Raw genomic sequence first — 17,318 nt, 5'->3', positions numbered from 1 at the left:
GAAAAACCAATTAACATAGGTGTGTATTTTTCTTACCAATATTTAGCTGTTCAAGTTCAGGAAGGAAAGAGATAAGTAGTTTGGTTTACCCAGAGTTGGGGTTTTGCCAAGGAGGGAGAGGAAAGGAACTGATGATAACACATGACCATGCACAGTGAGGAAATGAGTACTTAAGTGGTCATGATGGTGGTGCACCAGTAAGTCAATGGACAGGTCTCAGGGAGGCTGAGGTGATGCTGCGGAGGGAGTGTGAGGAGAACAAGATCTGACCATGAGCTGCATAGACTCAATACATGGACTCATCACAGGCACAGAGCTGCAGAAGTATACATTTGTTTCAAAGGCCTCCTGTTGAGTAGCAGCTACATCACAGGATGAATTCCCCTGTGTTCAGCCATCAAGACACTATAGCAGTGGTTGACAACAAGGCCCCACCCAGGACAACGTGTTCTGGGTACAACTTGACCCAGTACAACTTGCCCTGAGACTATCCAAGCATGCAGTCATGGAGGCTTCCACTGAGATCTCAAAGGCAATCCTGGAGGGCAGTGCCCAGTGGACAAGCTAGATTTTCAGCATGCAGGCCCTAACGTAAGAGATTGTATGAAGCTATGAGACTGAAACCAAAGCTGTAATTAGAGACCACAAGATAGCTAGAAATGCCAGTAATATGGAATGTCTATCTTTGTATCTTAGACACGTGTAACTTTAATTTTTATTTTAAATTACAGGCAGGCGAGTTGGTTCTGTCTGCTAAGGCCTATTAACAATATCATCCACTGGCAAATCACTTACACTAAGATGCCTGGTGTTATTACTATCCTTGTGTTCAAGTTTTGAAACAGTTGATTAAAATGATTTGTAGATGGTGGTATAAATTTAGCTTAGATGCGAAATTTACAAAGGAGAAAGAAGTACTAAAACAACTCATTTGCCATTTATCTGACTGTAACCTGCAGCAGTAAATATAAAGAACCTGCAACGTAAAAAAAAACAAAAACAAAAACAAATCAAGTAGATTTTTATAAATCCCAAGACATAGAAATGATCATTTATCCATGTTATTTATTAGCCCTTTCTATTCAATGTACTCTCAAATGACAATTGCAGCAATAAAAACAGTACCCTTATGAAATTAAAAAAAAATAACACCACAATGGCAAATGGCATGTATGATTCCAAACTCATCTGGACTAAACACTAAATTACTAAACACTAAATTACTCCCTAAGGCTGGCAAGATAAAGGAGGAGGAGGAGGAAAAGACAAGAGTAAGATGCACAAAGCAGCCTCTTCTCACTGGCACAAATAGAAGAGGACAGTATTTGCTGCACTTTTGTATTATTTCATTTTGCTAGTCCTGGGGCTTAAACTCAGGGTCTGAGTGATGTCCCTGAGCATTTTTGTTCAGGTGGAACTACAGTTCTACTTCTGTCCTTACGGTGGTTAGTGGGAGTTAAGAGTCTCAAGGACTTTCCTGCCTGAGCTGGCTTCAAACTGAGATCCTCAGACCTCATCCTCCTTAGCTAGGATTATAACCATGAGCCACTGACACCCAGCCAATAGTTTAGTCTTAGCCAATAGTTCAGCATAGCAAATGCACTTGCAAACAGGCATGTTTAAAGTTGTTGTGCATTACTATTTTCACTGCTGACATTCAGCAATCAGGAGTCACACATTGGTTCTTCTCATCTTGGCACTACCAACACTATGAACTACATTTTTTTTCTTGTTCCATGTAGAGGGCTGACTGGTATTATTAGAAGATAATGAGCATTCAGTACCCCTGGGATCCAACTACTAGACGCCAAGGGCACATCCCTGGGGACAATCAGAAATGTATTTAGACACTGCCTGATGCCCCTGGGGGTGAAAAAACTACCTTTATCCCACCTAGAAAGATATTCCAAAAAAAAAAAGAAAAGAAAGATAGTCCCAAGAATCTTCCTAAGTTAGTGGTATTGCTTGTATTATATACATTTTTGGCTATGGAAAATAATTGTATAGGATAAAAAAATGATGATATAAGTGATAGAGGCTGTTTGTATTCATTGTTATTCAAGGGTAAAATCATCAGCTCTTTCTTCCTTAGAGCTGGTCTTATAAACAATAATTTGAGAATAAAAAAATAGAGAATGTACACCTGAAAAATGCAAGAGGCTGGGCACTGATGGAGAAAATGGAAGTAAAGAAGCTACAATGCAGCTTTGCCAACTGGTCTGGGAATTATCCTCAAAACCTTTGCCCTTTGGACATCCTTGCTAAAGACAAGAGCCAACTTTGCCTTGTAAAGGAATATGATTTTTGAAAAAATATACTTTTTTTTGGTGCCTTGCTAAAATTTTATGGATGTCCCTAGTAAGACTCAAAAGAACTGTGGTACGATAATGCCTGCATAGAGACCCCACTAATTCACCACTGGGTATTTTGATTTATTTTATTTTACTTTATTTATTTTTTTGTGGTATTAGGGTTTGAACTCAGGAACCTTGTCCTTGCTAGGTAGGTACTCTACTACTGGAGCTATGCAACCCAAAGCTTTGTGTTTTAATTTTTCAGGTAGGGTTTCCTGTTTCTTCCTCTTGATTTCTTTTTGGCATGCAAGGTTTCTGTCTGTATTTGCACCTATTTATCTTGGAACGGTAATGTGTATGATCTAAGCTTCTTGGATGGTAACTTCCTTAACTCTAGTACCCTGTGAACATTTTCCTGGGTATCCTTATGGCAACCTGATAAGGGAGATAACATTTCCTCCATATTAGAATGAGGAATCTGAGGGTCAGAAAGGTTAGGTGACTTGCCCAAAGCCAGATTCTAAGGAGATAAGCTTGACTCCCACAACCATATAGCTCCAAATCCTATTCTGATCTATAGGAGCTTCTCCAAAGGAACTATGCACACGCCTACTTAAGGACCTTGTTAAATTGTGACCTAGGCCTGAATCTTGCACTTGTCACATAATTCCAAGGGCAGCCATGGATTTGGCCTCTGGGCCATATTTTGAGTAGCAGGGTCACTGTCACTTGTTAACAATTGTGAGAGTCTTAAATTGCCTTTTTTCCTGAACTTTGAAGGTTTCAGTCTAACCATCAAGCATATATTTGTAAATTGCTTTCAGCAGGTTAGAGGTTCTGTTCATAATTTGATGGGAATTTTTACCATGAAGAGATGTTGAATTTTGTTACTTTTTCTTCATGAATTGTTGTAAACATATCTTTTAGACATTCATGGGACAATTAGTTGATTTTTGAAATACTGAGATAACCTTGAATAATAATCTTCAAAAACCAGTATTTATTTTGTGTTTAAATCCTTATGTGATATATGCTTGTTGTAGAGCATTTATAGAACAGGAAAAACGTAAAAGTGTAAATAAAAAATCACCCCAAATCTCACGATTCAGTGATATTGTTACTGTACTGATGGATTTCCACACCGTTTTTATTTATTTATTTATTTTTGGATTTGTGTGCTTTCTTCCAGCTGGACCATGCTGCTAATCATACCCAGTTTGGGAACGAAATTCATAACTTTGGGCTGACCCAGGAAAAGCTGGCCGGCATGGCTAGGCTGCAGACGTGACTGGGATGAGGGGACTCCTTTGCCTCTCTTTGGAGTCCTGTGTGGCTTTCTTCCAGGTCGGGTCAGACTATAACTCTCCAAACAGTTTTTAAAAAACCGTGAGGTACTTAAGAGTTAGGATTAAAACCATACAATTTTCCTATCTGCAACCTTTCGTGTAGCTGAGGTCATGTGGCGGCACAACTAGCTTATTAAATGAGATGAGTCTTCATAACTTTTTGCTTAAGCTGGCCTTGAATCACAATTTGCTGAATCTATACTTTCTGGGACGCTAAGATTATAATGTTTTTAAGAATTTGAATTAAGAATAAGAATTTGAAAACAAAAACAATTCTTGAACTACTTCACTCTAGAACTTTAAAACTATGAATTAAGTAATCTAATAATGATGCCTAATAATCTGGGTCTCTGTTCCTATGTAGGTAAAGAAGCGATAACCCATCTCCCCTCTCCCACCTTTTGCTCTGGAAAGGAAATGTTTCTAGATAAACTGGAATCCTATTTATAAAGCAATTATGTCAGCTATTATATAACAACCATGATAATCCTTAGGAAACCACACGTTTTAAAGGTAATTATTAAATCATGCATTAGGTATATTAGAAGGACAATGTGACTTTATTCTTCAAGCTTAATTTGGAAAAAGAGATAAAAATATACAACTTGTATTCCACTGACAAATGACTTGTGATAATCACGTGCAAGGCTTGTTCTTAAATCCATTCTTGGGACGTTGAGGTAATGAGGACTCATACATGGACTTACAAGACTGTGGTGGATGACTTTCCGATCAACAGTCCCCAGGTAACACTGGTTAATGAATTTTTGTCAAATCAGAGTGAAAACTTGACACCCATAGGCTTTATCCCTTGCATATTTTTTCAGCAGTTTAAATCAATCGTAAGGGTGTAAGCTATGGTAGTGATAATTTTCCTGCAGAAAAACAGCCAATACTGTTACCAAATTGCTGGGAAACTTGTTTACATTTCCACTATTTTAGCCAAAAAGCTTGCCATTAATATCAAACAAAAACCTTAATAATGGGAAGCACAAAACTTGATCTCCTTCCAGTGAAAAGCACTTTGTCTGGTACTCCACAAATATGGTATGTGTGGGTGGATGAATAGCAGGAGCAGATTGAACTAGAAAAGTCAACAGTAACATGGAACATTGCTTGGATGTGGTGGGGCACGTTCCACAATTGGAACATGGAAAGCATGGTTACTGGACAAATTTGATATCCTCAGCTGGAAAGCCCATCTCAATAACCAAAGAAAAAGCTAACAGTTATTGAATAGTGTATGTGCCACCTTTTATGCTAAACATCACATCTGTTTCACTCCCCACAAATAGAGCTGATACTATTACCATTCCCATTTTACAGGAAAGGACATGGAGTCTCAGAGGAGTTGAATAATTTACCCAAGATCAAATAAGCAGCAAATGGTAGAACCTAGGTTAGAACCCATGGAGTGTGAATGATGAATAAGGTATTTAAATGAATGAGAAAGTATTCTGTAATCTGCAAATGTCCCTCTTCTGAATCCACTCAGACATAATACAAGAAATCCTCTTGAAAAACAAACAAAAACTTAATGGTAGCCACTCTGACCTCTGTACCCTATTAGTATTCCTTCTGTTAAATAGAAAACATACAGCTTCATTAAATCAAACAGGCAGAACATACTGCAACATAAAAGGCAGCTTATGAACTCATGAAAAGTAGATATGTACAACTAAAAGTAAATTACCTACCCCAGGACCTTTTGATGAGCTTTAAGACTAGTGTGGGGGGAAATTCACTTCCAGTTTAATACATACTTCTGGGAAATATGTCATATTTCCTCTTCCAGCAGCTATACATATAAGTAATGGTAGCCAAAGTCAGTTCAAGAACCACCCTTGAGGAGGCAATCCACGGCCTCCACTCAGAATGATCAACCCATTTGATTTACATTTGATTCTCACAGGTATTAAGAGTTAGCAGTTTGTGTACAATCTTGACTTCCTTCTACCATCTTTAACTCAGCAAAGTGACACACTCAAAACACCCAAGGCAGGTGACCATACTGGCTGGCTGTTAAACCTTTGCCCGGTGAGGCTGCCATTCTCAATTCTAAGCCTGAGGCTGCAGTTTCAGGCTCCAGTAAGGGCCTACACACCCGGACACACCACAAATCTGATCAATAATTCAGAGTGGAAAACAAAACAAAACAAAAAAACCCCAAAATGAAACTGTGCCAGTATCTATGCAGGTTTTGATCCACAGGATAAAGGAATGAGCTTTAAAACACTGAATGGGAGGTACGAACGGAAATGAAGGAGGGGGAGAGGAAAGCACGAGGACATTCAAAAACTCCATTTCTAATGGAGAACTACTTTCTCCACCACATGGTTTCGCAAACACATTAGGCACCACCGGCATCCCAGAGAAAGAGAGACGGTACTCTAGATCTCTGAGCTGATCTCTCCCAGGAGTTTAAAAGAACCCTACCTTTCGATCTAAACACTACTCTGGGAATTATGTACTATTTATTTTCCAAATTCGGACCCCAGAGCAAAAGCAATCCTCAAGGCCTCAAGAAAGGGAGAGAGGATCTTGAAATATTTAGCATCGTAGGCCCCAGAACAGGGACACTGAAGGCACAGAGGGACTCAGGGACCCAGGGTGAGGCTCCCAGAAACGTGCTCCGAGGGCTGCAGAGCGCCCGGGGTTGCACAAGGGCCCGAGACACCGCGTGCAGGCGGCCCTGCGGGGCCTGGGGCCTGGCCGGCGTGCGCCCGGAGCGAGGCCGCCGGGGGTGGCAGGGCCGCCCGGCCCCAGGAAGCTGTCAACCGGCTCTGAAAGGCGCCCAGCGGGGCCCACTAATTGCTGCACACCTGCCGGGCCCTCCCGACGGCGGCCTCCCGCGGTGGTGGGATTAGAACCCCGGTCCGCCCGGCTGGCACGCCGCGTCCCCGCCCACCATCGCGCCCACCCTCCGCTCCAGCGGGCCCCGCACCCGCCACTCTCCCGTCTCCCACCACACCCTTTACCTTCCCCAAGCAAATGTGGCATGTGATGGGCAGAGTGAGAGACAACGTAACGTTCTGCACGGTCTGCGCCATGGCAGCGTTCAGAATCCCGCCAACACGGAAGTCCCGCCGACCCGAGCGCAGCGCCGTCTCCACCGCCGGGGGCGCGCGAGGCCGGCTACGGCGGCCCGGAGGGGACACAGCCCGCCGCCCGGAGGACGCGAAGATGCGCAGGGCCTTTCCCAGGGGCGTTGATCTCGAAATACTTAAGTAAATAAATAAATCTTGAAAATCAAGAAAGAAACTCTTGTTGTTTGTTTTCTGCAAGGTGCTCGAGAACAGGAAGGATGATGGTTTCACCCCCAAGTCTTGAAGATCTGGAAAACTCAGGAGAAATTGAGGAGGGAGGAGAGAGGGAGATACAAATAGCAGATTCCCAGTCCTACATCTTCTCCCAGGAAATTAAACGAAGGAAGGGGAGCTTTTCTCCTAAAGATTAAACCCCACAAAGTCGATTTTTCTTCTTCTTATGCATCTCCTTATTTTCTCCTGATTCAGATGAAATGTATCTGAATACATGACAGAGATATATTTAATGAGATGTATCTGAATATATTTCATCTCAGATCTCCTTGGAGACGAACATGCACTGTTAGTCCTACTGTGGTTTCTACCCAAAGGTGACTTAAGGATTGCAGCCAGGACTGTTGATTCACCACCACAAGTGAGAAAGATGCAAGTAGTGTGAGCTCCCCACCTGCAGAACACATTTTAAAGCCTTCATTGCAGGTAAGTTAGATGGATACCAAATATCCTACTTGTGCTGGTGAACTCTACAAGTGAACTTGTGAGGTTTTAAATGAGCACATACTAATGAGGAAAAAGTAAAAAAAAAAAAAAAGAAACTTAAACATTCCCAAATGAATCTTAACTATAAAAGATTTGGAAATTAACTGCTTATTTGCTTTAAGTACGGAGGATGCCAGCAATTTGATAGGATGTGATAAATATTGCAAACAAATAGATTCTGTGAGTTTGGAAACTTTAAGAAAAAAGAACCAAAGGAACTTGGAAGAAAAAAAAAGACCAAAAGACTAACCTATGTGAAAAGTAAGAAATATATCAAGCAACCTCATAGCCAAGAGTCAGGATTTCTGGGCTTCATGAAAGATGGCTCAGTAGTTAGAGCCCTGCCCAGGAAATGCCAGGTCTTTAGTTGGGATGTAGATACCAAAAAAGAAAAAAAATAAAGGCCATGATTTTTTTTTCAGAATGCTTAGCATAAATGTCATCTATTTTCTTTTTGAAGGCAAAATCACATTATGTGATAGCCTGAATTCTCATGTGTAGCTAATGCATGTTTCAAACCTCTGGATGTGAAACTCAAGCTTCAGAATAAGATGTTCCAGCTATCAACCCACTGTCATTCAGGTGCTGCTCATTCCCATCTTGTTGTTTTCTTCCCAGGCTTGTAGATATCATGGTACTGAAGACCTCCTTCGAATGCCTGTGAATGGGTTGTAAGACTCAGGATGTTCTTTTTTGTCACACCCATCAATGGAAATAATACAGCAAAAAGATATCTGAAAGATGCTGCTCTAAAACAACTACAACAACCACTTCCATTGCTTAACATGCAGGTTCATTACTTGCAAATCATCTGATGCCTGTCAGTATTTTGTTTCCAAACAAGATAAATTTGAAACATTAAACCATACATTTTATGTCAAATTTATTTCCAGCAGCTCTTCCTATATGTATTGTAATTGTCACAACTTCTCTGTTCTGTTTTAATGACCTATCCTTATAGCTATTTTTGTATTGATCACATACTATTATATTTGATTGCATATTTACCATCACAACAAGCTATACTTCTTGAGATCAGGATTTACAGCTAATGTATTACCTAGTATTAGGTCCTACGTAGTTGTTTTTCAGATAGTATTATTTCCCTTATGTATAGTGTACAGTCACTATAAGCCCGGGCTGTTTTAAATAAAGTCTTGTTTCTTTTTTAAGCTTCAAAATGGAGGTTTATTATTAAGATACTAAGAATTGTTTCAAGAAAATTAAGCAAGTTAAAATTACAAGAAACATTAAGCAAAAGTTCTACTATGCTTTTGCTCTTTCCTATGTAGTATTTTAATTCATGTATTACTATATATAAATAGGGTCATGCTATAACATATCTATTTTGTCTATTTAACACCTTTTAGATAAATACACATATCCTTATGTGTATGTACACTTAATGTTACACATATGCCCTTAAAATATTGCTAGCACTGCAGGTGAATTAGGATTTTTCTCTAGGTACAGATTGATTCCAGGCCAGTTCCTAGTCTTTGCTTTTAGAAATGCAAGTGATTGGGCTGGGGATATAGCCTAGTGGCAAGAGTGCCTGCCTCGGATACACGAGGCCCTAGGTTCGATTCCCCAGCACCACATACACAGAAAACGGCCAGAAGCGGCGCTGTGGCTCAAGTGGCAGAGTGCTAGCCTTGAGCGGGAAGAAGCCAGGGACAGTGCTCAGGCCCTGAGTCCAAGGCCCAGGACTAGCCAAAAAAAAAAAAAAAAAGAAATGCAAGTGATTTAAGGTGAAGAACTATAAGGGTCAAGAACTATTTCTTCTCTTTGCTCTTTGAAGCTCATTTCTCCAATAGACATTGTTGGCCCAAATCATTAAAGCACGTTGCTATTACTCTAAAAGAAACAGAAAAATTATACAACTCATAAAATATTGGCCTCATTTCTCCTTCTTAATAACCTGAAGAGGAGCTTTGTAATGTGAGGAGTTTAATTACAGATAAGACCTGGAATAGATGGTCTCATGAACCCTTAGAATTACAAACCTATAGAACTAGAAAGGCTCTCAAGGGTTGCTTTGAAGGCCTTGCCTTTCACAGATGAGGAAAGTGAGGCCTAGGTAAGGTAGTTCATCAGATAATAGTAGATTAAAGATAAATCCTAAATCACACTAAATGGATCTCTGAGATTGTTGGCCAAATGCCTTTGTGTAAGTGCAAGATATATTATTATTAATAAAGTAGTTCAGTAATAAAAAGTCAGTCATAATTGAATTTCTTTGCTAAGAAAACCATCAAATAGCTATGGAACACCTTTTCCCCTTGTTTAAATCAGATTCATTTTAATGATAAATTATTTAAAAGCAAGTTAAAAAAATATAAAATCTTAAGTGCTATTAAAAATTGATTAGGAATGCATTATTCTTTCATTGACCCAGTTCAGATTGTTTTTTAATTTTTTTTTTCTTTTTGGTCAAAGCTAATAAATTTGAGTAGATGTTTCAGACAGACGTTTTGTAATCATTTGGTCATCGGTCAATTAATCACAACTTCATAAATATTGATTTCAGATTGCATTTATTTTTCATTCCTTGAAAGACGATTTTTGTTTGTTTTAAATTTGTATACTCCCCCAACTAGGATTATGGTTAAAACTGAGAAAACTCATAAAAACTGTATTAAAAATTAATCAGAGGTGCTGGGCCAGGTGCATGGACATCATATCAGGTACCACGGTCTTATAGGCTGAGAATTATGAGCTAAAATGTCCCTAAGATAGTGACAGTAAAGATGCATTTTTACTGCAATAGGGGAATTAGGGGTTCTTTTGTACATCATCTCTATTTTTTATTTAATTCTAAAATAGATGGACGTGTATTATCATTTGCTTTGCAAATCTGCATGTAATTTAATTATGTGTATTAAAACCATGAAGGAACAATTTGCTTAAAATTGTGTTTCCTGGAACTTACATTCCAGGAGAAAAGGCTAGGCTGCATGAGTGTGGAGTGACACGTGGGCTCTCAAGTAGCAGTGGCAGTTTTCATACCAAAACCTGCACGACACATTGACATGTAATCACAAGGCAGTGCAAGATGATTAGTTCTTTATTTGGTCATTTCACCATTATTTAAATATTTTTTCATGTGCTAGCTACTGGTCTAAGGGGTAGGTATACAAGTGTGAAACTGATAAAGAAGATCCCTGCCTTTATTCATCAAATATTATATGGCTTATCAATGGGCCAGCCACTGTACTGTTCATGAGCCACTTTATAAAAGGAGCAACTGAACCCATTCTGCCCTACTGTGCCTATTTCTACAGAAATTTCTCTTCTAGATCTTCTTATGGTTGCCTTGCCTCTGGCCATTGTGACATAGCAAGTTATAATTTTAAATATTTAAAGTTGTTGCAAATTGGGTGATTGTTTTAAGTTAGGTCATTTTAAGAGAATATTTTAGTTCCACCTACGGCTAAGTGTTGCTTCACAAATGTTTGTTGAGTCCTGAAGAATAAATGAAGGGAGTATCACCTATGGGAATATTGTAACAAGAACCATCAGGGTTGAGAGGTTGTAGGATTTGCCAAAGTAGCAGAAGAGGGAAGCCAGCTCTTTGATACCAATTCCCTTTGACTTCCAGTTCGCCATCAAAGCACATTTATCTTTCCTTTTCCCTCATTTTGTATGTGAACAACACTTCCAAAGTGATGTTTCCCCATAGGAACCTACATTCTGACCCCTTTAAATAATGCTACCATTTTTATCTGCTTACTGAGGATCTACAAATAATTACATTCTGTATGAGGGCATCTCGTCCACAGTGACATTCGCCTTTGGCTATGGAATATAGCAGCTGGCTGGGGTTTTGCAGAATGGCCTTTCCTGGAAATAGGGCTCACCATCTCTTACGCACTCAACCCTCCCAGCAAGTAACTTGTCCTAGGATGCAAAACTACAAAACATTAGGGGAAGGATTCATATGTTTCCCTTCACTAAAATGGCCTAGATGTCTCTGCAGAATAGTATTGACATTTAAAGAACATTTAAAGAACTTTGGGTATATTTATGACACTATGAAGAAAGATAAAGCAAACATGGACTCCACCATGCTCATATGATACTTAAAGTTTAGTGCATGATCTGGGACTGGAAAATCATAAGAGAGGTTAAAAATATGTGGCAGTGGGAAGTGGGAAATGGGAAGTGGAAAGTAGTTTTGGTAGAGTGCTTGTCTAGCTTGTGCAAAATTCTAAGTTTGTTTCCCAGGTTCCTTCTCACACACCACCTTCCCAAACAAAAGCTTCATAAAACCCTCATTTGAGCTGGTTCTATATAGGCCTATGGAGGGGGGGGATGAAATTCGGGGGGGGGGAAATATTCTACATGGAGGTGATAACATATACCAAGTCATGGAAATAACAAAACATTGAGGATCAGACTACAGTTTAGTTTAGGTGGAATAAACTCTAGGAAGTAAAAAAAAACACAAAAAATTTCTAAGCAAGTATCAAAAAAGAAAGAAAAACCCTAATACTGGTATTGTAAAGATAGATTGGATCATAGAATTAAAGGTAAAAGGTATGTTAGTCTATGTGACCTGTGTTGTAAAGTTAGGTAAATGCACCAAGAAAGAAGTAGGATGGTAAACCAAGCATAAGGATGGAGCTTTGGAGGCTAGAACACTGAAAGCTTTCCTGGAACAGAAATGACTTGGTTTAGGCTTAGATGCATGGTTAGACGTGCAGGGGGAAGGCCTTGGAAGATAAGGATGAGGGGAAAGATGAATGAGCCTATATTCACATCAGGGCTATGGTCATTTTTTGAACTAGAAAGAGCTAGGCATTTTCAGTAGCAAAGTGAGAGGACAGCAGTATCCTGAGTGAATCCAAGGCTTCAGAAAACTCTGAAATCAACCCAGGCTGCAGAGATGATGGCCACTTATACCTCTGGACTGGGTATCTGAATCCAAGAGCAAGTTCAGGCCAAAGAGAATGTCTGTCACCACTCTGGGGTTCACTAAATGATGACCAGACTCTACAGAGCAGCCTAGACTTTGTGGTACTTCTAATAGCACTGCCACCTAAATTATTGTCATGGATTATAGAGGATAGAGGGAAGAAATCAGACCAGGTGGCTGGACAAACCACATAAGCTCAGCCTGAAGCAATATAGCTATGTGGTAAACAGCTGGGAAACAGCTGCAACTGACAGCCCCTGCTGGCATGCTGCTGTTAGCCACAGGCAAGCTCAGTACCTGGAGAAGTGATGTGGAATGTTCAAGGCTAACCAAGGGAGACTTGAGCCTTGCAGGCTGGGCCTGAGATAGACATAAGGCGGCAGGCCTCTTTCTACTAATTAATTGGTTGTAATTCACTCTTCCAGCAAGGGAAAAATATCAGCAGATTATCCTGCTTAGTTCCAAAAGGAGATTAAGGAGGCTCAATTCTGAGTCTTATATTGCACAGTTAGCTATACAGCAGCTATCCTATAATTAGTTGGTAGACTCTGACTTAATAATGTGCTTGGGTTTTAATAACGGACCAAAGGGTTGTCTAGAGTAGTTTTTCAGTTTACATTTCCACCAGCAATGTATAGAAATTCCAGTTGTCCACAAAATATAGTCACACTTTCGTAAGTCTAGTCAATAGGTATATCGTGATACCTCAATTACATTTCCCTAAAGAATCTTTACATGAAATACTTGCCATCTATATATCATCTTCTGTGAAGATGCTTCTCAAATCTTTTGCTCGTTTCAAAAATTGACAGTCTTCTTTATTAGTTCTAACAGTGTTATATTCTACATGTAAGTCCTTAGAAATAATTTTGCAAATATTTCCTTCTGTTTGGTGTCTTTTCATTTTTTTCACACTTATTTTGAAGAGTAAAACTGATTAAATCTGATGAGATTCTTTCCTTGTTTTCTTTCCTCTTTTTCTCTGACTCTTGAAATGTATGAAGGGGCTTCATCTTTGCTGATATTAGAAAAAAATCATATCAACTCATTTCCTAGTTTAATCCAGGTTTTTTCCTTTCTATCTGTTTCTGTAGCAAGAAGTGAGGCAAAGAGCGAAGGAATATGGCCATTATTTATTTAACCCAAACCAATGGATTTTGAGAGTTTCTACTATTCAATGGAAGGAGATTTCTTGACTATCTTCTTGGAGTCCTAGTGTCCTTTGAAAAAAAATCTGAGTTACAGGAGAAGCCAAGAAAGTTTGAACTTGAACCACATGAATTGTGTTAGATTTCTTTGAAGGAGTCTTCAAGTGATTTTTTAAAGTGTTGAATACTCTTAATCAAATTGAGTCATTATCCAACCTATTAGAGGCAACTGATTTGCTTTGTGATTATTTCACTCATCCATTCATTGACTTAGAAAGGCAAGCTTAATTTTTAGGAAGATGTCAAAAATATCCCTTAAAACGATATTTTATGTTCCTTAAAAATTGTTTCTTAAAGTGTCTTCTGGTGTCAGAACCAAATAATAAAAACAAGTATGTTTCCAACCTCATATTTACTGTATTTCTGTGTAGGTTGTAGAATTCTATGTGATTTTTTTAATTTTTAATTTTGCCGGTTCCATGGTGTGAACTCAGGGCCTGGACACTGTCCCTGAGGCTTTGTGCTCAGAGCACTCCACATGAGCCACAGCACCACTTCTGGCTTTTTCTGAGTAGTTTATTGGAGTTAAGAGTCTCACAGACTTTTCTGCCAGGGCTGGCTTTGAGCTGCTATCCTCAGATCTCAGCCTCCTGAGTAACTAGGATTGCAAACTTGGGCCATCTGCACCCAGCTGTATAACTCTTATGTTTACTCAAATTTGAGAACTATAGATAGAAATAACTCCCCTTGTATGATTTTTTTCCCCCAGTTTTACATTATGGATCCTGGATTTTGTGCTAGAGCCAAAGTGTCATAGAACGGCAAAGTTTACTTTTAGTCTCATGCCTTTTATAATAAAAAATGTTATGCTTCTGAAGAGATCCTATACCTGCCTCTGGGAAAGAAGGAGTTAACGTGCAGGATGCTAATGGTCTGGGCTAGCTTATTACCTGCTCCAGGCAGGAATGCACCTAAGCCTATTGGCTGCAGGCGACAGAGTCCCTAAGGGGCATGGGGCAGAGACATCTGTGGTCAGAGGCATTCTTTTCTGCCTGTTCTGTGGGGCTGAGGAAAGTGAATGTCATTTTATTGAAGTCAGGAGTAGAGGAGAAGGGCAGGAGTTTTTTCTTTTTTTCCCCCAGAGGTTTGACGTTTGGTTGCAAGAAGTATAACATACAAAAGAGAATGTCTTCAATTTCCTTTTCTAACTTAATAAAAAACCTTCCAGAAATTGTTTATATTAACTGGAATGTAAGCACAATGCTAAAATAGAAGTAGTGTTTATCATGAAATAATAAAAAGAAAACCTGCAGGCAATATGTATTGTTTATCTACTATGTAACACCATCGAAAGTCAACAAACTTTCTAGTCTTAGATTGCCTAGTCTTTTATTGACAGTCTTATCCCCCTCTCTACTATTGTTCATGGATTCCAACCTTATTCTTACTACTATTTTGTTCACTTAAATGCCAAAACGAACTTAAATAACAGACTTACCAAACACTGCCCTCTCCACTCCTATCCTCTAGCTTAAAGGTTCTCAACTTCTTGCTGCTGTTTTCTTTCTTAGAAAAACTCATGTCTTTGCCACATGTATCTCCTGGCTAGTCACTTTACACAATGCTAGCCATAGTCTTAACAGTTATCTCACCGTACTTACCATTTTTCCATTGTCTAAAATGCTTCATTCCCTTTTCGTTTTATATTTGCTACTTGCTATTGTCTATATCTTTTTTTCTTTTTTGAGGTGGTATACTAGAGTCGAGTTCAGGGCTTGACCCTTACTAGTCTTCTACTACTTTATCTAGGATTACAAGTATGAGCCTTCCCAAACATCCAGGAGTCTTGGTCCCCAGAAGAGCATTACTGCCAGAACCTTAGGAGGTAGTACTAGTTAGGTTTTTAGAGCACAGGAGGTTGCTTTTGTGGGACTGTGGGACTTGAATCCCTTGCTCTTCACTTCCCAGCCAAGAAGTCAGCAAATTTGTTCTCCCAAATGCTCATGATGGACTGTCCTACCACAGAACTGAAAACCATGATCATGGTCTGGAACTCCCGAAACAATGCATCAAAATAAACCTTTCCTCCAAGATAATGGTCTCAGGTATTTGTTACAATGGTAGAACATCAACTAGCATATTATTATTTCAACATTACCCACATTTTAAGATCAGAATATATCCCGTGTCTTCTCACGTTCTTGTCTATCCAAAGAAAACCACCATTGGTTCTGTCTCTTTTGCTACTCTTGAGTCAGTAACTCTTCTTGGGCATTTTTCCCCATAATTTACATGATTTATAGTATTTTATGTGTCTATAATTTTCTGTATTGGAGTACTGATTTTCTATATTGGAGTAATACAGTGTTCTATGTTTGTATATACAAATGAGACTGATATCTGAGATGTCCTTTTGACATCTCTCAAGAAGGTGACCATCTAGAGGAGAAAGACTCACATATCTCTTTGTATTCCAAGTTAACAATATTTGTGAAATTAATGATTAGGAAGAGCTTTCATATATCACTAAAAAGCATGGCATATTTCTCCTAAATCATAACATTCTTTTCTTGTTTAACTATTTTAATTAATTATTTATTTATTTTAAAAGTTTTTGTGTCATTATTGGGCTTGAACTAAGGGCCTTATACCCTTGGCTGGCTTTTTTGGTAACAGCTGATACTTAACCACATAAGCTATACTTCTAGCTAATTGGAGATAAAAAGCTTCTCTATTTTGTCTGCCTGGTCTAGCTTTGAACCTCAATTCTCAGATCTCCTTCTGAGTAGCTAGGATTATGGGCATCAGCCCCCAGTACTCAACTCTTCTATGTGTTTTTAAGACTGTAATATGATGAATAGAAGTACTTATAAATGGATACGATACTTGATATATATGCTGTGGTTTCACACCTATTAAGTTTTTGTCTATGTAGTTCCCTCTATCTGTAATTTTTTTTCCATCTATCTTTCCCTGTTCAACTTAAACTCATTCTTCAGGGACCAGCTCAACTACTTCCTTTAGGAAATGTCAGGACCTTTAGGTGTTATTGCCTATGTATGCATTGCATCCTGTACACATCTCTGTTTTAGTTCTTGTCACACAAGTGAAAACGTCCTCTCCATGTATCTGTCTCCCTCAATACACTGGAAGTTCCCCCAGGTCTGAATTGTTTCATGCTCTACCTGTTATCTCTGAATCTAACTTTTATTCACTCTTCTTACTGGGTCTGGTGTAATATCATAGGCATTCAATAAAGCATGGTTCTTAACAGGGCAGTAGTTTCATTTGATAGTGCCTGTGGATACTTTTGGTGGTCACTACTGGGAGGAGGCAGGGGCTACTAGTGGCATCTGGCAGAGGTCAGGGATACTGCCAAACATCTTGTATTGCACAGAATAGCCTTTTCTCTACTCTATGGGGAAACAAACGATATAGCCCCAAATGCCGTAGTCCTACAGCAGAGAAAGCTGACATTAATTGTGATATGAAAAGATGTTGTTTGTTGCCAGCCATGACTCAGAAATTTTAGAGGCTCCATTTTTATCTCTATGCTGCTTTTCTTTTTTTCAAGAAGTCGTTTAGGTATATGTGAAAGTTGGAAACGAGCTGTTATAATAGCAACTTCTGATTTGCTGGTGAAACAGCTTGGTTTCTAAGTGTGATCAATGTTGGAAATTAGAACTTAAATGGTTTTGTTCATGCCGGGTTGTGTAGGTTTACTGAAAACCTCTCCATACAACTCTGTGAATTAGTTTTAGGTGAATTTACAAAGAGTGGCTCTTTGTATGTGAAAGATCAATCCT

The 17,318-nt window shown here is 39.1% G+C and overlaps 1 protein-coding gene across 1 annotated transcript in view; it reads right to left on the bottom strand.

Annotated features, from left to right (window-relative positions):
- Positions 1-6,730, bottom strand: part of Obi1 (ORC ubiquitin ligase 1) — a 31,264-nt gene extending 24,534 nt beyond the window's left edge. The window contains exon 1 of the mRNA XM_048341202.1: positions 6,619-6,730. Coding sequence (XP_048197159.1) covers positions 6,619-6,690 — 72 coding nt within the window. The 5' untranslated portion in view covers positions 6,691-6,730. The remainder of the gene's footprint in view (positions 1-6,618) is intronic.
- Positions 6,731-17,318: the final 10,588 nt, after the last annotated feature.

This window comes from Perognathus longimembris, chromosome 3, assembly GCF_023159225.1.
Source record: "Perognathus longimembris pacificus isolate PPM17 chromosome 3, ASM2315922v1, whole genome shotgun sequence".
NCBI lineage: Eukaryota > Metazoa > Chordata > Mammalia > Rodentia > Heteromyidae > Perognathus > Perognathus longimembris.
This window is presented reverse-complemented; position numbering and strand designations above follow the sequence as displayed.